Consider the following 21,965-nt stretch of genomic DNA (forward strand, 5'->3'; position numbering starts at 1 on the left):
GAAAATCGAAAATTTTAACACAAAAATAGTGTTTTTTTAACTACGGCAACCGTTTACATGCAGAAGATAAAGTGTCGGGACAAATTTTTTTTTTTCATTTTATAGTACATAAAATAAGCTTTAATTTGATATATGTTTAAAGGACGCAGTATTTCCGGAACATTTTCAAAAATTAAGTTGAAAAAGTTAGTTTTTGTAAAAAAGTTGCAATTTTAAATCCCCCCCCATGAGCAGGTTAAGTGTTAAATTTTCAAAAAAATTATATCAAATGAAAGGAAAATATCTAAGGTTTTAGTTTAAAAAAAAATTATGTTGATTTGTTGATTTTTGAAAAAGTTATGGAAGTTTTAAGAAAAAAAAGTGAAAAAAATGACAAAATTTGTCGATTTTTAAATTTGTAATTTTTTTGGATATTTCCCCCATTTGCGGGGAACGAGGGAAAATTTTTAAATTTTTAAGGGTAATGTCTTCAACTAGATACAATTTGTGATCTTTTGACGTATTGTTAAAAGAAATCGGTCCAGTGAGAGCTGAGAAAAAGTAGTGACAGACACAAAAAAAAAATTAAAAAAAATAAACACATCATGGTAAAATTAATACCTTCTCAGCTTCGCATCGAAGCTAAAAATGAAAATCATGGTAAAATTAAAAACACACCCGCTTCATTAATAATTATGATTGTTATTCACACAAGTTGAAGAAAACTGCACTACTACACTTTTGTTCTATTTAATGTATTTGAGTATAATACTAGATAAAATATTTTATTTGAACCTCTTTTTAGTAAAACGACGTTAATCCAAAATATTTAACTAGTAGAAAACAATAAAAAATTATATTTTTAACTATCATTAGAGTATTGAGTTTGTAATTGAAGTAACCAAAGAAAAATACATCAGTTTCTTAAATAAGTGTTTTAGTTGTTATGAATTTTAATTATTTACTTTTATAGCACGTTTTTTTTTTAGTTTACTCATAAATAGATTGATCATTGTGATTCCATAACTTGGCACATTAAGAAGATGAATTGATTGTATTCTAAATGCAAAACCTTCCTATAAAAATATAAATAAATCAAATGTTAGTTGTTTAACAGATTGTTTAATAATTGAAAAGAAAAACTGTATTATATTCATTTCAATTTTAAACGATTCAATTAAGTTTACATACCAAGCATAAAAAAATATGACCGGTGTCCTCAATCAAGGAACCTTATTTTTTTACAAGTTTCGCCATTTGCGTAATAAGTAGAAGATTATACCATCAAGTTAATAAATTAGCTCCCAAAAAAAAAAAAAACAAAAAAAAAATTGTGCATCTAATGATGTATATACTTATATAGTTATTTTTAGGATAAGGAAAAAATACAATTAGTTTCCTCAAAAATGTTATTCTAAAAAATCCAACAAAAAAAAAAATTAAACATTTTTTGGTAATTTTATGTTTTATTCAAAAAAATAATTGTCTCAATAAATTTGATGATTAAGAAATCAATCTAGCACAATGGGGTCGCATCACATCTGGGACAAGTAAAAATGATATCTGATATATGTTTAAAAGTCACTTTCATAAAAAACGCATTGATGCAAATTTGTAGATAGTGTTTAAATTTTAAAAGGAATTGTTGAATTATTCCAAAGCATAATTTTCCTATATCCTTAATTATATCCTAATTTTAAGTTTTATAATTTATAAACAATTTATTTATTATAACAAATTAGTATAAAATCGATGTTCAATAATTTAGTATTATAATTCTTACAGAGAATTATAAAAATATATAGTGTTCAGTAAGTAAGGAAACGGATTTCTATTGTTCTCATTGTTTGTAACAACTGATCTGTTTGCTTACTTACTGAACATTCTGTATAAACTAAATATATACTTTGTTAACTCTATGGCATACGTGTATCAAAATTGTACGAATAAAATAACCAGAAAAAAGAAAATAACTTTTACCTTTCTTATTTAATTACTATTTCAGGTATGAAACAGAAATTGTAATTTATCATAGACCATTGGTAGCTAGAACATTTTTATTTAAATTATGTAAGGATTGATGTGTCAGTGTTCCTATCAATAAAATTTACCTACCATTTTATTATACATTTGCAATATACGAAAATGAGGATATTAATTCACATTTAAATGAAAGGTATTAATTGTGGCTTTTTATATTAAGAGGATTTTTTCATGCGAAAATTAGGTCATTCAATAAAATTACATTTAATTCAATGATATTTTTAGATGTATACAAATTATGATGCTTCCAACGTCAAAATCTTTATACGCTTTTAAAAGTTTATACAGTAAATAATTTAACTACTATTAAAACTCTTATTAATACTCACCATTGAACAAAGAACGAAATTGTTAACATGGGGTAGAATTGCAGTAATGTGACTTATCGTATAATTTTTCATATCAATAATTAATATTTCTTTCTTATTGTTATCTAATTTGGACGATCTTATGTCAAAGCTCATTATAACACATTTCGTTAAGTTAGGATAGCTAAATTTAGTCATATCTCCAGTTTTTAATTGAATCAATGTAATTCTATTAGCATCATTTGTTAACATTGGTAATGGAGTAGTAACACTAAAAAATATTTTATTAATTTACTAACTAAAAATATCGATATTAAAATTTGTTTAATAGAAAAATTAATCAGTTTAGAATCACTTCTATAATTGTAATTTTTTTATGAATATTTTTTAACTGTTCTATCTTCTGAAGTTTTAATGATTATTACTAATTATTAGAAACAATTAAACATAAAAAAATTATTTAAAATAAAAAAGAATTTTTTTGTAATAATTAATCTCAATTTTAAATTGTTTAAAATAATCTGAACAATATTTTGAACCATAATAACATATTTAAATATATTACGCTTCGATGCAAATCTGTAGATAGTATTTAATTTTAAAAAATTAGTGGATTATTCCAAAAGCTACATTATGTCCTATTTCCTTATTTATATCCTGATTACAAGTTTTGTGATTAATAAGTATAATTTATTAATATATATATATATATATTTACAATATATAAAGGGAAATAGTTTTATTTAAAATAAAGGTATGTTGAATGAAAAAGGTATAAAAATAGTATTTATCATAAAAAAATTGTGTTGATCCATACACTTTTCAATAAGTTATAGCATTATAAAATTAAAAGTATAAAGGAGAATTTTTTTACATTTTAATCCCCCCGTATAAAGGATAATGGTCCGATTTAAAAAAAACAATATGTCGAATGAAAGATGTATTTAAATACTACTTCTCATGAAAAAATTGTATTGATCCATACATGTTCAAAAAGTTATAACATTTCTAAGTTAAAAAAACCCAGCACAGTGGGGTCGCGGCATAGTGGGGATGTTGCATAGTTGGGTCCAGTATAGATTTAATTTGACAGTGATTAAAATCACTATCATAAGAAACGCTTCGATGCAAATCAGTAGATAGTGTTTAATTCTAAGAAATTGGTGGATAATTACAAAAGCTACATTATCTGCTAGTTTCTTATTAATACCCTGATTAAGATAAAGTATGTCGAATGAAAAAGGGATTATTAAAAAATATTATTTCTCATAAAAAAATTGTGTTGATTCGTACNAAAATGTGAAATATAAAATCGAGAATTTTAACACAAAAATAGTATACGTTAGCCATTTTCACAGTGAAGACAAAATAAATCCGAAATTTTTTTTTCATAATAAAATATATTACATTAGTTTTATAGATATCTCTAAAAGCATTAGTATTTCCGGAAAACTTTCAAAAGTTGAAAAATAATTTTTTGGAAAAAGTTTTATAAAAAAAATGTACAAAAAGATAGATGAATATCTCATGAATCTATAAAAAAGTTTATTTTTATTCGGTCATTTTTAAATAAGTTATAGCAGTTTTAAGTAAATAAATTGAGAAAATTATCGATTTTTAAATTTGGAATTTTTTGGAAGTTTTTCCCCATGTTAAAATGAAAATTTAAACATTTTTATAACAATCAATTCTAAAACACTATTTTTTTTTCATGTATAATTATATTTTTTTAATAATTAGTAATTATCTCAAAAACTTAAGGTATTACAAAACCTCGAAAAACAGATAAATAATTAACTCAAAAAAAGTTAAAAGTTAACTTTTAATTGTACTAATCACTTATAAAACACTTATTAAAAAATGTTCAATGAATTCCTGATTACATATTAATGTAAGCAAAATCATTTTTAAAATCCTCATAAAATTTTCTAATTAGTGTTAATTTTACGTTTGCAAGATGATCATAAAAAAAATTATGGTAAATATATCCTACTTTTTTTTTACATTTTTGTAAAAATCAATTTTAAAAGACTAATTTTTTTTTTTATGTATAATTATTTGTATTGAATAATTAGCAATCTCAAAAACTTTAGGCGATATAAAAACTCTAATAACAGATTAAAAATTACTTACAAAAATACATTTTAGTCTCTAATGTTTAAAAAGTATTAATTAATTAAAAAGTAAATCTCAAATTTTAATAATTTATACTTACTAGTATTCATTCATTTCATCAATAAATTGATTCGTTAGTTCGATGTGAGTTAAATATGTTAATAAAGTTTTTATTGTATAATGATTTTCTATTTTTTGTTTTGTTTTTTCTATGCTGTTTTTACAAGCCAACAAAAATGATTTCACTTTCTGTTTCTGACCTAAATGTTCATTTTATACAAGATTGTTAAAAAAATGTTTAAAGCATAAGTAAACTTGTTTGTAATGTTTAAAATGAACTAAAAGACAGAAGTAAATTTTCACATTGTTTTAAAAACGTTTTCAATTTAACAACCCTGATATCAATTTATCGTAATAGAATGAATTACAATTTTTTTATACTAAAAAATTAACATTTTGATCTTCTCTGTCAAATGTTTAAGATAGCTAATATTGATCAAAATATATATACGTATAAAGTTTACCACCATTTAAATTTAATATTACACAAATATTTCATTATTTTTCTTATATTAAATTAAATTATTGTCATTCATTCAAGCAACAGCAATTTCCATTGTACAAATTACACAACTATAACCAATATTTAGTCTATAAAGATTATGCTATTTTTATTATTCTCTGATTAACTTATACCAACGTTTTTTATCGTAATATAAACATGGAAAATTATAATTTTAACAATTTATCTATTACTAGTATTAAAAGAAGATATTATCATAAAATATTTAGTTATCAAAAGTTCTAGGAATCGCCTGAAATGGCTAGGACAAAATGGAACACATCTAGTTGATAACATTTTTAACATTTAACATTTCGTAGCAATTTTTTTTTTTGCTTAAATGGACTACATTACAATCATATTTTGATGCAAAGTTGAAAATGCAATAATTTTATAATAATGTGTTTATTTTTTGTGTCTGTTTCCACATTTTTTGCTCTCACCGAACGGATTTCTTTAAACGATACAATCACAAATCGTATCTAGTCAAAGACATTATCCTCAAAAATTGTTAAGTATCCCTTGTTCCACATAAATGGTGGAAACTCGCAAAAAATTACAATTTTTAAAAATCGGTAATTTTTTAAATTAAAAAAAAAAGTTTAACATAAAATTGTTATAACTTTTTGAAACATGAATGAATAATAACAAACTTTTTTTATAAAACCTTGGGTACCTATCATTTTGTTTATTTTTTTTTTTTTTAATCTGACGTTTTTCCTGTCCACAAGAGAATTTAAAATAGCAATTTTTTCACATAACATTAACTTTTTGAAAATGTTTTGAAAGTAATATCACCAGATATCATCTAAATTTGTCACGACCACATAGTGCCACTATCCCACTATGCTACCGTTTAAAATATACAAGGTGTGTCAGAATATAAGGGAATTTTGGTTTTTAAAAACATATTTATAGATTCGTCTACATTAATGATGTCGCCTTCAAAAAAGACCCTATTAATTGGATATTATGCACTTGAATCACCAAAGCTTCGTATATAATACTTAGTACACATACTATAAAGCTTAGCTCGTAGTTATTTAAAAATTTATTCTATTGTTCTTACACTTTTATGAATATTATTAGCAGGGACTGAAACCGTGTTTTTTTGTAGGTTCCGATTCGGATTTGGGTTCTTTAATAAAATATTTGAAGGTACCGGTTCTGTTCGGGTTCTTGAAAATAAAAGTTCCAGTTCCCAAAAATGAAGGTTCTATCCAAATTTTTAAAATTTAATTAAAATCATTAAAATTAAAATTAAAAAAGTCTCAGAAAATGGTGACAATTAGAATAGAATAACAATGTGGTATTAAAATTTCTTTCCAATACGTTGTAAAATATTATTAACTTTTATTAGTCATCTCTTTGCCTTATACTACCAATTTATAATTAATAAATTTATAATTGTTTTGAAATCTAATTATCAAAAAGTAGTTTTTAAAAATATAAAATTTTTAAAGCGAATAAAATCTTGAATTTTTTTGTTTTTGCGGTGAAACTGCATCGCAAAATATTCTTAATATGCTCATATTTTCCTGGTCATCGCTGGTTAGTTTAGGGAATAAAAAGGTGTAAAACTGATCATTATTATTTAACGATAAAAAAATTATAGTAATTTTTTCATTATTAAAAACAAATATGATTTTAGCATAGTCTAAGAATGCATAAATGATTAAAAAACATTGAAATGTTAATTGTATCAAAAGATATAGTTGTCAGTTAATAGTAAGTACCTTACAGTAAGTACATCTAACTCTCTGCAGAGTTTGTCCATGAATAGTACATGGTAATTGTATTGGTGGCATATTTGCTGCAATTTTAAAAACATTCATTTTTTATTGTTTTAAGACCATATTTTTAATTTTTATGATAGATGGTATATACAATAATGGAAATGGTTTTTAAAACAGAAAAGTATGTTAATTTATTAAAAGTTATATAAAATGTTCAAAAATAATATTTAATACCTTCTAAGTTTGGCAAATGAGGTTGCTTTCGTGACCATTCCATAATTGTTTCAACATCATATTTAATTTTCTCTTCAGTTGTACCTAATTCAGCATAAATTTCTTCCACTTGAATCTGCGAAGCAAGTGTTAAAAAATTCGAATCCATAATTCTTAAATTTTTGTTACAAACGCTATTGTCTTCAATTTACTTAAAATATTTGATCAGAATAAATAAATATTTAGCAGAAAATATTTATTTAAGTTTTTAGTTTTCAATTGAAAAAGTAATATACACAATGTTTTTTCGTCAATGTATTAATGTTATTTGATTGTAAAACACTTTGTACAATTATTTTATACCTCAATATTGTAGTATTCAAATTATACGTTATTAAATTATGAAAAAATATTTTACAGTATTTATTTATATTGAATTAATTTAATATTTTATTGTTTGTAATAATTTTAATTATTACACATAATGTTTTTCGTCAAGGTAGTAATATTATTTCGCTGTATAATACTTTATAATCGTTATTTTATACCTCAATACAGTGATAATCTGCATATACGTTTATTATAATATAAAACTAGATTTTTTTCATTATATGAAAATAATTTAAATAATTATTGTTTCAAAAATCTTATTGTATTTTTAAAAAAATTTAAATAATTAATTATAATCAAATTATTTATTCTTTTCCGAATTGTTTTAAATATATTACTATAACTATTAATATTCTAGTATCAAATGAATTTCATTTTCATTTATTTCATTGAAGATAAAATTTTACTTAAAAAGCAATTATCATACTAATTTCTTAATTGATAATATCAAAATTTTATACATTTTTTATGATTTTGCATTTTTTATTTTAATTTTTTAACTATTTATTTGAATATAGTTGAGTTATTCAATAGACAAAATTCTCTCTGCATTTTTCGAAAAATCTAACCATTAGTTAGAACTGTGAACTTGAAACTGTCTATGTCAACTTGAATGTGAAAGAGAAAATTATTATTTTTCCCAGTGGAAAGGGGCTAAAATATTTCCACGGTACCTCTGCCAGTCATAAGAGGCGACTAATGAGGTTGCGTCAGGTCGACAGTCGGTGTAAACATTATTGTCAAAAAAGTATGAGGAATCCTGAACAAAACTTATACGGATTTTCCCATCTCGGATGTATGCGGGGACAACAAAAAGTAGTTAAAAACGGTGAAGGCCTAAGGAATAAAGTGTTTGATATCAGCCGGACAACATGTGCGGTAGCTGTTTCACCAGTCATGTGTACAAGTCCACTTACTCTTGTAGTTTCAACGGTGTAGGAACAACACCACTTAACTCTAGACTGGACTCGTGTATGAGGGAGGAAAAAAAATAGATACAAAGTAAGAATAGGTACTTGGAATGTTGGAACATTAACTGGTAGAAGTAGAGAATTAGTAGAAGTATTGACGAGGAGAAAAGTTAACATTTCTTGTGTGCAGGAAACTAAGTTGAAAGGAGAGAAATCAAAGGAAATAGATGAGGGTTATAAAATAATATACTCAGGGAAGTATAGTACAAAGAATGGTGTAGGCAGGCCCGCATTTAGGGGGGGGCATTGGGGTCATTTGACCCGGGCGGCAAATTTTGAAGGGCGGCAAAAATCTTAATAGGTATACAATTTTTAAAAAATAATTATTTTTATTTAATTTAAAATTTTTTCAAACAGAACAATTTATTTTTATGAAACAAAAATATCTATTTCTAAAAAAAATATTACTTTATTATTTTCTAACTTAAAACGTGTACAAAGATATAAATGTAAAAGAAGATATATCAAAGCTGTATAACAACATAGACTACAGTAAGTAGTTAGATAATAGTATTGATTATACATAGTATTTTTATAATCAACAGCACTATAAATAAAGTAGGCGACAATTTATTTGATTCATGTTTTTATCTAATTTTAACAAAGTATTGATATTTTCTCCCTTAAACTGGTTTTGTGGATGTCGTCGGCCGTTGATAGTCGATTATTATTGGAATACTAAGAAAGTTAAAAGACAATAATTTGTCTCATTTTTCACAAAATTACTATCTAATAATGTCACACTAATAATGTGTTGTGTACAGACAGCTCATTGTGTTTAGTACTCGACTACAAGTGACCGACTTAATGTGTTGAGGTGTTTTTTTTTATTTGTATATTTTATTATTTATTAACGTATTAAAATGAGTGATGGCAGAAAACGTTTAAGTGGAAGTGCTTATAAAAAAGTTGCTAAATTAAAATTAGAAAAAGAACAAAAAGTCATTTCTCAAACCGCAAAATTAACTTCATTTTTTGGCAATCAACGACCATCAATCTCCAATTCGCCAAGTAAAATAGAGACTACAGCTGAACAGATTTCAAATGAGTCTAGTGATAAAAAGTAATTTAAAAATCAAATGTTAACTTTTGTACGTTATTTCAGTTTTATATAAATGAAAAATTTTATATTTTGTTTAGTGAGCCTAATCTTCAGAGTCCTCTTGAAGCCCTAGCAAATGAAAATCAAATAATTGAAAATTCGGAAAAACAATTAATAAATACGTCTTCTATTGCACCAAGGTAAGGCGTACAAATCAAAAAGAATGCTTGAAGCATATGTTATCTCATCTGCGTTAATTCAGTTTTTTATAAATAAACAATTTTATAATTTTTTAGTGAACATCCTCTACATAGTACTTTTGAAACCATGGCAAATGAAAATCAATTAATTGAATATTCGGAATTATTAAATACGCCAACTAAAAAACCCAATCCAACACTTTTTAGGGGGCGGCAAAATTAAGAGCACCGGGCGGCAAAATTCCTAAATGCGACCCTGGGTGTAGGGATAATAATGGATGAGGAAATGAAAAGTAAAGTAGTAGAAATACCTAGGAAAAGTGACAGAATTATAGTCACAAAATTGATATTCAAGGAAAAAGTGCTGATTGTAATAAGTGCCTATGCACCCCAAATGAATGTGATGAAATAGACAAGGAAGTGTTTTGATGAGTGATGGTAGGGGTGATGCAAGGGGTACCTGGCAATGAAGAGCGATGATAGGTGGAGAAATGAATGGACATGTAGGTAATAAGTGGAGAGGATATGAAAGAGTACATGGAGGGTAGGGTTTTAGCGGGGGGTCATTCCATGTGAAATCACCAAATATGTGTGCTGGTATAGTTCAGAAATTTATGAAATTTATATCATAGACTTCCTAAAGGTCATTGACAACAAAAATAATGTATATTTTTTTTATTGTTTTTTTACTAGATAGTGCATTTTTTATAATTAAAAACATGAAAAAACAGCCTATGTTCTAGAGCCTATAAATTCACATCCAAATAAGCTATCACTGTGGAACTAGCACTGTATTACTCATATTAAATAATACTTCAATTTCATTCTTAAGTTTTTACATTTTGAATTTTTTTGAACATTGAAATTTTGATTTTAATTTTTTAAATTTTGCAGTATTTTAATAGCAAAATTTGAAGGTCAAATAATTTTTTAATTAAAATTTTTGTTTTCTTTTCAGAAATTTTTAGTAATGTTCTTTTAACCCATATCATATTTGAATCGATTTATAATTTTTTTTGTATCGTTTTACGGTCTTGAACATGCAAGGTTTGCTGAAAATAGCCAACTTTATCATCTCATTACACAAAAGTGACTGAACGATTTTTTTTCAAATTTACATAGTACTTTTCTTAAGGCAATTAAAACGTCTGGTGAAATTTTTATGATGGAGAAATAATTTTAACGCTACTTATAGAATTTACAAAATTTACAATTTGCGTATTATGGAAAATCCACAAACTACGTAATTTTCAACACTCAAATTTTATTTCTTGCATTTATTCTGCGTTCTGTAGTAGATTAAGTTATTGGGACTCATAATAAAATCCTAGGAGCAATGGCTAAGTTCGGAATCAACAATATCTATTGATGTAATTAACTTTATGAAGAAAAGTAATGGAGTTTTTGGATTTATTTTAAGCAGTTTGGATTTATACCTGGTAGGTCAACAAAGGAGCCATTTTGTGTGAGGCAACTAATAGAAAAGTTTAGGAAAAAAAAAAAGCTTTGTATGGTATTTATAGACTTGGAGAAAGCGTTTGATAGAATACCGAGAGAGGTTCTAAATTAGGAATTAATGAGAAAAGGAATACCGAAAAGGTACATTAATATAATAGAGAATAAGTAAGATGGCACTTGTACTAGGGTAAAAAGTGTGAAAGGAGTAACAGACGGTTTTCGGGTAAGAGTAAGAGTGCATCAGGGTTTTGCTTTAAGCCCTTATTTATTTTCTATAGTAATGGAAAAAATTACGAGAGAAATACAAGGAGAGGTGCTCCGGTGCATGTTGTTTGCTGACAATAAAGTATTAATAGGAGAAAATAGAGAGGAAATTAATCAAATGCTAGATGTGTGGAGATCAGCTCTTGAAGAAGAGAAATAAGAAAAAAAGAAGAAATATATTAGTCTTAACATAATTTATTATTAACTCTACTTCGCTAGATAAATATGACTAATAATCATTGACTATATAAACATTTTAGAATAAACTAATTAGTTTACCGTGTTAATTAGGGCTCAGAACTCAATTTTAATCTTATTTTATTTAATTTTTATTGTAGGGAGCATATAATTAACACTATCAACACTTTTATCATAATCTCTAAAAGTAAAAAAAAGTAGACGATTGTAAAAAAATTATGAGTTATAATGTTGATTTAATTACAATATCAAATTATATTTATTAATTTACAAACTTTTTAAAGTACATTAATAATTTAAGTAATTCATTATACTTCTGAAATTATTGTGAAAATATATTTAGTAATAAAAATCAATGACCATTAATCAATTGCTAATTTTCTGAATGAACCGTCTACACTCTCAAAAGAATAACTGGATTTTTTCACTCGTTTTTTTTCATCTACAAGGAGTTTATTGTTATCTTCAAACCAATCACGATGTTTCAACAATTCATTTTTCCAATCGTCTATAAATAATATTAAGAAATGTATAAATTATGCATTTTTATTGTAATGAATAATTTTAATAGAAATCATAATTTTCATTTCAACTATTGGTATTTTATAAAATGCTGCTATTGAAATATTCAGACATTAATTAAATTTGAATTTATTTTAATTGATATATTGCCCAATATACTTTATACTATTTATGTAATTTTAAAATCATTAATGAAATTAATTAATTTAATTATTCCTGTGTAATCTAATAAATATGATAAAATTTAATAACGAAAAGAAATGTTGAATAGAAATTATTCAATAAAAAAATAAAATTTAGTAATATTACTTTTTTTTACACATAAAAAATTCAAACCAATAATAATTTTAAAAATATAATCGTATTGTAATTATTCAGTTTTTACTAATCATAAATTATCTCAAAAAATAGAGGCGATAGATAAAACCTAATTACATATTTAAAATTAAATTGACGTAAAAAATTGGTTTAGAAAAGTATATATTCTTATCTGATGATTAAAAAAGTTTCATTTTGTTGACCATTATCAAATAAGGTGTACTTGTATCATAAATTACTAAAATTGTGAATATTTGTCAAAATGCCAATAAACGTGAGAACTCGTACATAACTTTTTACCATAATAGTTCACTTTATAATACTTGTATTTTGATAATTGCATGTAGTAGTAGGAGAGGTTGTTTTAATTATTTTAATTGATCATAGTTACCCATTAATTCTTCTGATGTTTTCGGAAATGTACCTCCATAGTTTGTTGGAAGAATATGAGGGTCAATGTAGTTTTTCAGATCTTCAACGTCTTTGTGAATATAAATCTACATGCATTAAATAATAATAATAATTCACAATAAATTTACTTTTTCCACACAAAATATAATTCTCCCTAGTAATGAAAATTTAAAAAAGGTTTAAAAAAAACCCAGCGCAGGGGGATCACGGCACAGTGGTGACGTGGCATAGTTGGATCAAATATAATGATATCTGACATTGATTAAAATCATTATCATAAAAAACGCTTCGATGCAAATCTTTAGATAGTGTTTAATTTTAAAAATTGGTGGATTAATCCAAAAGCTACATGATCTGCTATTTCCTTATCTATATCCTGAATGAAAAAGATATTATTAAAAAATATTATTTCTCATTAAAAAATTCAATTGATACACACATTATTTAAAAAGTTATAGTATTTTAAAATAAAAAATATAAAATATAAAACCGAGAATTTTCACACAAAAATAGCATTTGGTAGCCATTTTCACCACGAAGACAAGTCCAGAGGTCAAATTTTTTTTTTTTTCATAATAAAGAACATTACATTAGCTTTAATTCAAGATATATATAAAAGTGTCAGACCTTCCGGAACACTTTCAAAAGTTACGTTGAAAAAGTTCTACTTTCTATATGCATTTTTATGTTTTGAATCCCCCCTGTATTTAGGGAAATGGTCCGATTTAAAAAAACAGTATGTCGAATGAAAGATCTATATAAATACTACTTCTCATAAAAAAATTGTAATGATTCATACATTTTTCAAAAAGTTATAGCATAATAAAGTTAAAAATGGAAAATACAAAATCGAAAATTTTCACACAAAAATAGCATTCGGTAGCCATTTTCACCATGAAGATAAGATAAAGTCCGAAATTTTTTTTTTTCATAATAAAGTATATTACATTAGCTTTAATTTAAGATATATATAAAAGTGTCAGACCTTCCGGAACATTTTCAAAAGTTAAGTTGAAAAAATTAATTTTTTGTGAAAAAGTTGTCATTTTAAATCCCCCCTTGTGGGCAGGTTAAGGGTTAAATTTATGAAAAAAATATACTAAATGAAAGGTAATGATATTATGCATCTATATAAAAAAGAATTATATTGATATGTTCATTTTTGAAAAAGTTATGGCACTTTTAAGTAAAAAAAATTGAAAAAATTTCGAAAATTAGCGATTTTTAAATTTGTAATTTTTTTGGATATTTCCCCCATTTACGGGGAACGAGGGAATTTTCAATTTTGAAGGGTAATGTTATCGACTAGATACGATTTGTGATCTTTTGACGTATCGTTGAAAGAAATCCGTTCGGTGAGAGCTGAGATAAAGTGGTAAAAGACACAAAAAAAAAAGTAAAAAAAAAACACATCATACCTTCTCAGCTTTGCACCGAAGCTAAAATAAATAATCATTATTAAAATTGATTTATTTTATTTACATAAAATATAATGGAAAACAATAACTCCGAACTCAATTTTGTAACTAATAATATGACACTTTAAGCTCTTGCATTAGTTAATTATTATTTATTTATGAAGTTGAAATAGTATCTAGGACAATTTTTTTTATAAAGTGAATCCCCATCTTTTTAATATACTTATTTGTACAATATTAAACTAAATTTTATCCAAAAATTACACAAAAAAATAATTTATATTGAAAAATTGAGATTTTTTACACCAACATAACATTTATTGTTTAACTTCAAGGGTCGCTTACATATAGAAGGGAAGGTGTGTGGACAAATATTATCTAACTTATAGTATATAACTGTATATGTTTACTTGTGATGCATCTATCATAAACTTAATTAGTATATTTGTTAAAAAACATTAAAAAATAATAATCTGGTTAAAATATAAATAAACTATTTAAAACATCCCATAAGTCCTATGTAAATTTTGACATATTTAGTATTTTAAACACATGTTTTGAACAAACAATGATTAAAACGTGTTAATTGTCAATAAATAAAATAAGAATATTTTTTGGTTTCCCAAGTTATTTATCATATATCATTGTTTATGGTAAAGTTGTTAACTTTATTTTGTTAAACAGCAACATTATTTACACACAATGTAATTTTAACATCATAACTGTAAATAGTTAATATTATCGACGAATTTTTATATGTCGTTCACAGCACCGCGTCTTTTATCTTTAGTTATTTCCCTTTCCTTCTTTCTATTGAGAAGTTATTAATCTCTCATTTGTGTACCATAGTATATTAGTAAAATTATTATTATTTACATAGTATAAGAAAAACGTTTTTGTTATAAAGTTGTTGTTCTTGTTTTTCAGCAACTGTTGCCTTAGTTGGTTATTTTACCCTTATTCTGTTTTTCGATTCGCTATAATATTATTATTAATATTATATAATGAACAGTTGATTTTAACTTAATAAATTCATTATTGTTTTGAAATCTAATTATCATAAAGTAATTTTTAAAAATATTACATTTTTAAAGCGAATAAAATCTTATTTTATTTTGTTTGTCTGGCAAACCCAGTTGTTACAATTTCTGCATGTGCACACACTTTCCTGGTCATTTTTAATAGAACTATTATAAATTTGTAATTTGCTATCTATTTACGATATTTGTGACGTGGAGAATACATTCACTCTATTTGCGAAAATCGACTATAGTCTGTTGAGTGGCCGACAAAGTTGTCGAGATACATGGTGTATTATAATTTCATGTATAAAGTCCTAATTTTAAATTTTGTTTATGTTTTAAGTATATTTATTATAGTCATTACACTAGACCATTAGATGCATTTCCTTCTTCCGATATACATAAATAAACTCTTTCGCTTTGATTCTCTAATTATTCTCTTTTGTATATAAATACAACCTATCCTTATATATATCCTATCCTTATGTATATAAATATAACCTAATATAACCTTATCTAAAAGGGCTAGTATACTAAGTTGCCTACCTTCTTACATTTTCAGGCACTAAAACTTGTTTTTTCGTTCTTCTTAATATTCAATTTTTTTTTTTTAATTAATTGTATTACCAAACATACATAATTAACTAGTTAATTTAATAGACAGTTATACAATTAAGAAATTACTGTTCGCTAACAAATTAAAAACTAGTATTTCAAAACTTATTAACATTTTATATCTTGGCAAAATGAAACGAGAGAAGAAAAAAAAGACTAGTGATAAAAAAACAACCGCGATTCATCTCCAGCCAACGCTATAAAATGTTAATAACTTCCGAAATACTGGTACAAAAGTTGTTAATAATCAGTCACTTTCTTAATTAGATCATTGACTATTTCATATGCTTGAAAATTATGAATTATGCTGTTTAAATTAGATAACATTAGCGTCCGCGTGGTGCAAATAGGGCAATTTCCTCCATTGACTTTTTCTTTGGTCAATTTATATGTTCACTGTGTTACAAAATTTTGTAATCACTGTAACGTAATTATATTTAAAAAAGACTAGGGATGTTTAATTTAACGAGGAATAAGATTACGGTAGCCGCTTCTATAATAAATGCACATAATGGTCAAATTAATACCTAGACAGCTTTGTTTTATCACGACAGAGTTTAAGCGAGTCTTTGGTGGCTAGGCACTCATTCTACCAAAAACAAAATATTCAGAAAATTATATATTTTATGTAAAAAATATTTTTCAGCATAGGGATTTGATTTATAAAAATTGTTTCCAATATTTATGAAATAGTATTTTATTGAATTAATTTTTATTTTGCTATAAATATTAATTATATTTATTATTCTTATCGAATTGAAAAAGACTGCAGTACTTGATACTTTTATTGATATCGAATATACTACTAAATAAAATATTTTATTTGAACCCCTTTTTAGTAAAACGACGTTAGTCCGAAATACTAAACTAGTAAAAACAATAAAAAACTGTATTTTTAAATGTCATTAGAGTATCGAGTTTGTAATTGAAGTGACCAAAGAAAAAATAAATATAGTATAAAAAAACTAAAAACACACGCTTTTAAAGCACATCGAACTAAAAAGTTAATATACGAAAAATATGACACAAAGCACCCACGCTTTTATCACAATAATACTAGTATTTTTCGTTCATTGTTTTAAGCTCATTTTAAAAATTATTTTTAACTTTTTAGTTCTATGTGCTTTAAAAGCGTGTTTTTTTAAACTATATTTATTTTTTACTTTTTAGTTTCATGTTAATATAGTTACTGATAGTTACTATCAATATCATGGTTGTAACGGGTAACGGGAAATCAGAGTTCAATTCCGGGGAAGGAGTCTGAGAAACGATTACCACATCCAAGGAAAGCATCAGGCGAGTAAATTACCCACTCCTGGAACATGGAGGTAGTGACGAAAAATGACGATACGGGAATCATCCTTTGTAATCGGAATGAATACACTCTATATCTCTTAATAAGAATAAAGCGTGTTCATATATATATTTTTAATAGTAATTAGAATATATATATATAAATGTAAAGCGACTTGAGTACGTAAACGTATCATGCACGAGGTATAGCTGTGATTTGTGGGCGGGCGAGGCGCGGGGGAACATTGTACGCGAGGCATATGCGGCGGCTGTAGGAATATATATATATACACATACATATATATAGTAAAGCGACTTGAGTACGTAAAAGTATTATACACGAGGTATAGCCTTGTTTTGTGGGCGGGGGAAAGGTTATACCTAAGGTATAAACGGCGGTAGCGACGGTAGGAATATATAAATATACGTAGGGCGCATTACACGCGGGCGGTATTGGTCAGTCAAAATAAAAATTTGTTTATATATATATAATTGGTGACAGGCACGCGTGTACGGGTACGAAAACCAAAAATTATACAGGATTATTGTTGTCGGCGATTGGTGAGCGGGGGTGGGGTGAATGCGTTACGACCATAGACGACGGTATACGCAAGATAATAACACGCGGCGAGTGAAGAGTTACTCACAAACATGTGAAACTAATAAAAGCGTGTTAAAAACACGTCCGTTTCTTAAATAAGTGTTTTAATTGTTATGGATTTAATTATTTACTTTTTCAGAAATTTTTTTTTTTAATCTGTTCAGAAATAGATTGATGATCGAGACTCCAAAACTTGGTACATTAAGAAGATGGACTGAGTGTATTCTTACTGCATAACCTTCCTATAAAAATAGAAATTAATTATATGTATTAATTCATTTCAAATTTTTTAGTTTAAGTTTAATATTTTTATTTTTACAGTCAAATACTTATTTATAATAAAATTTTTAAGAACATTATTTATAGACAATTATTAGATCTTTAATTTTTTTATATTCATTTTACGGTAAGAGAAGTATTGTTTGAGTACTCTACAAAAAAATAAAAAATCATCCTTTGAGTTCAATTTTTAACTCTTTTGTGGTACATTATAAGGTCTCATCTATTTAGGAATCTTGACCAAATTATTTAGAACTTTTTATTTCTCGATAAATAATTTTGATGGATAAATTGGTTGAATTTCGAAAAAAAAAAAATTCTCATTCTATAACTAAGCTATCCTAAACTTTATGCATACATTACTTTTATAATGTACATACAAAAAATAGTAGCACAGTAGGGCGTGACATAGTTGGGACAAGTATAGATGATATCTGATAGTGATTAAAGTCACTATAGTAAGAAACGATTCGATACAGATCATTTACTAATAAATAAACTACTTCATTAGAGATGTTACCATTTGAGAAATTAAAGTTGACATTCTTATAAGATATAAGGGATGAACATAAAAAAAATTTTATGATAGAATAATTGAAAAAACATTAAATTAATAAAAAAATAATTTATATTACTTTTATTTTTCAATTTATTAAATGGTTCATGATAAATGAATCACTCTGTATATATATATACACCATTTGTTAAGAAAATACCATATTTATTTATTAATTTAATTTTTACAGGCTGTCCTTTTATTAGATATGTATATTTGTACATTATATTAAATAATACGTATTTTATTTAATAAAAAAAATATAATACAAAAGATGACATTATTTAAACTAAATTTTATAGCAAAAGGTTGTATCCAAATTAGCATTTGACCTTAAACGTTTAATAGCATAATTGTTTAAATAATTAGTGAAGACATAAGGTACTTAGTTAGGGAAAGAAGTTCACATTGAAAGTTATGAAACCTTGAAACATAAGAGTGATTTAAAAAACCTTATGACAAACTATGATTTTTATTTATTCAAAATATTCCAATAACTTATAAAAATTATTCATACATGTAATTTGATAACATTGCATGAGAAACAACAGAATATAAACAGTCAAAATAAACATTTCGATTTTTATTACTAACCTTAACAAGATCATTACTAAATATTAAATAGTTATTAAAATATATGTAATATATAAGATAACAACTATCATGAATTAAATTATCGTGATTGTCAACGAATTCCAAATGGATAAAAATACACAATGAACCAATGGCTGGAAATCGCTACTTTTAAAGTACGAAACTACCGCTCCACTACGTGTAATAAAAAAGGTTATTACTTTTAGGAAAGTATAGGACGCTATTTTTTACATTCCTATTCAAACATGTAATAAAAAAAATTTTCCCCTGAAAAAATGTTATATACATTTAGTTTTTTTATTATTACTATAGTGAAGTGGAGCCGCCAAAGATAAAAAAGATAAAGTGTATTGCTTCTGTAAAAGTTATAATATTACCTATAGGACAATAATTAAAATTTGATTTTGTTACATAAAATCTACAGAACATAAAAAAAAAATTATTAAATATATTTCATATACAATTAATTACATTTAATTTTTTTTAGTCACATCATACATAACTAACTTAAATTATTTGAAGCATATTTAGAAAATATGATGCAAGTAAATAAAATTATCAATTAATAAGTAAAATTAAATAACTACATTAGATATAATGTGGTTATTCAAGTAAAAAATATATAAATGAAATACTCAATAAAATTATTAAATATAATAAGTACATACGGTTATATGTTTTTTTTTTAATTATCAGGATATCTTTTTGAAAAATTTAAAGTTTTAACACATAATTTGCATTTTGCTTAAGTATTACTAAGGCTGCCATAAGAATTTAATTAGTATTTAAAATTGGAAACCTTGCATGGATGGATCTTCGTCTTCCGAATTAATAACTAACATAAATAACTAATCATAAATAATCACTATTACATAAGCCAAAGCGGATGTAAAACCTATTTTGGGTTAATTTATCATATATTTTTTCAAATTTAATCGATAACTTTTTATAATATTTTGATCATCGCAAAATTGATAATTAATGTAATATTTTTTTCGGTTGTACTATTAAATTGTAGTTTCTAAAAATAGTTGATCGACGAATAGTCATTACCAATGTTTTGATTATTTATTATTCAAATTTTATGAGACATTTTTTTACATATTGTATCTAAGAAGTATAAATAATTAAAATCTACTAACATTATATTAACGCTATTTTCTAAATGAAGGTAGTNTAAGAAGTATAAATAATTAAAATCTACTAACATTATATAACTCAAAATACAACCACAAAAAAAGTAGCGAATTACAATAGTGTTGCTACAAGTAGTGATTTACACCAACCAATGTGTTGGAATTGTCATAATCAATTAAAAATTGTATCATCGTATTTTTAAGAACATAAAAATTAATAAATATGACAAATTTACAGAAGGAAATAATTAAAATAATACTTAACTAACAATACGCTACAATAATACGTATAATTACATTATTGCGTTGATGAGATATTGCAATATTAAATTTAAGGTACAAGACCCTATTCGGTATACTTTAGTTATAATATAATAATATTAAGTAAAAAATATATCACTATGTGGCGAATATTCAAATACTAATACTACAGAGTAATTTGTTCAAAAATATGTAATAAAAACTACAGGAAAATATGATAAAAAAGTGAAAAGTTTATATTTTCAGTTAAAATCGAACCTGATATCGGCAATAGTTTGATTAAATTATGAAATTATCAATTTAAGTAACAAAATTTTTTTTATTTTTGAAAAAAAAATTTAATAAAAATCAGTGACTACATCATCCAAGATTACTCTTACAAGTGAATTAAAGGAAATTATTAAAATGAGAGCCGAACATAACAAAAATCAACTTTATAACTTTAAAACTATGTTTCGCCGATAATTTTTTTTTATATATATTTAATCAAAACGGAAAACTAAATTGATTAAATAATAATTTTTGACAAATCTCGATAGGGAGGTAAAATGCATTTATGCCAGCAGACATAAAGCTCACATTGTTGTCCACCGTTTAGTTAACAATAGTTTGACTAAAGAAGTCTAAATATCGTTATAAGATTTAAATTTTTTAGTAATTTCATTTTATTCTAATACATTAAATCATCGTCATACTAGTAAAATGCTACTTATTGCACACATATTTTTATATAATATAAATTTAAGGTTTCTTTACTTACTACCTCATCAAATACCATTCGATAATTTTAAAATGTTGAAAGAATTTATCTCGTAATTGCATAAATAAGACTTGAAATTGGCCTTTTTTTAATTCAGTTGATGTACCCAAAATCGTCTATTTGAATTTTTTTTCTTATTTTTGCTGTTTGTTTAAAACTATGTATAATAGCGCTTAACGCGACATCGTTGAAATTTTAAATTTGACACCAAAAAGAAAAACAGTAGAATTAGTATTCTGACAGTGATTAAAATTACCATCATGATACTTTTTGATAGGAATCTAATCTTATCTAATAACTGTTCTAATCACGACTTAACTATAGCTACTACTTCGAAAAAATATAATAAAATTAAAATATATATCATCTATACATGTCCCCACTGTGCTGGGCTATTTATTTATGCTTTTGAGACCTTTTAAACACAAGCACTAGGCAAGTTCATTAATGACTTTGCTCTTCCGCCAACTTTAGGTAACAGACACGGAAAAATACGTATTAAACATATCATAGTAAAATTAATAACTTTTCAGATTAATCTAACAAGTTTTGCGAATTTGTATTGTTGTTTAAACTATGGAAGAATTGATTTGCCACCTATTCTATAATCTTTACCTAGGGCTCTGATATACACGTGCAATAAACAAGTATGAGAATATTAATTCATGAATGTGAATTAATATTATTTTAATATTCTGTA

At 25.2% G+C, this 21,965-nt stretch overlaps 2 protein-coding genes across 12 annotated transcripts in view; one reads left to right on the top strand and one right to left on the bottom strand.

Moving 5' to 3' along the window:
- The window catches only part of LOC126901587 (clavesin-2-like), a 69,073-nt gene that overhangs the window by 43,757 nt on the left and 3,351 nt on the right, over window positions 1–21,965 (bottom strand). For 2 of the 11 annotated variants that reach the window (XM_050678156.1, XM_050678155.1), the window contains exons 4-5: window positions 17,811–17,921; window positions 12,711–12,816 (exon numbers count right to left, since the gene is read on the bottom strand). The exons of 1 other annotated variant lie outside the window; for it this stretch is intronic. In XM_050678156.1, the coding sequence (XP_050534113.1) occupies window positions 12,711–12,816; window positions 17,811–17,921 (217 nt within the window). Of the gene's footprint in view, window positions 1–944; window positions 1,056–2,351; window positions 2,602–4,545; window positions 4,706–6,977; window positions 7,287–11,684; window positions 11,988–12,710; window positions 12,817–17,810; window positions 17,922–21,965 lie in introns of those variants that run through there. 8 more of the 11 variants (XM_050678159.1, XM_050678165.1, XM_050678154.1 and 5 more) reach the window with 8 other exon arrangements.
- Window positions 9,041–10,405, top strand: LOC126901589 (uncharacterized). Its single transcript, XM_050678172.1, has 3 exons — window positions 9,041–9,380; window positions 9,458–9,559; window positions 9,656–10,405. Exons 1-3 carry the CDS (start codon window positions 9,181–9,183, stop codon window positions 9,780–9,782), a joined length of 429 nt encoding a protein of 142 aa, XP_050534129.1. The 5' UTR covers window positions 9,041–9,180; the 3' UTR covers window positions 9,783–10,405.

Source organism: Daktulosphaira vitifoliae, unplaced genomic scaffold (assembly GCF_025091365.1).
Source record: "Daktulosphaira vitifoliae isolate Bord-2020 unplaced genomic scaffold, ASM2509136v1 Scaffold_3, whole genome shotgun sequence".
NCBI classification, from domain to species: domain Eukaryota; kingdom Metazoa; phylum Arthropoda; class Insecta; order Hemiptera; family Phylloxeridae; genus Daktulosphaira; species Daktulosphaira vitifoliae.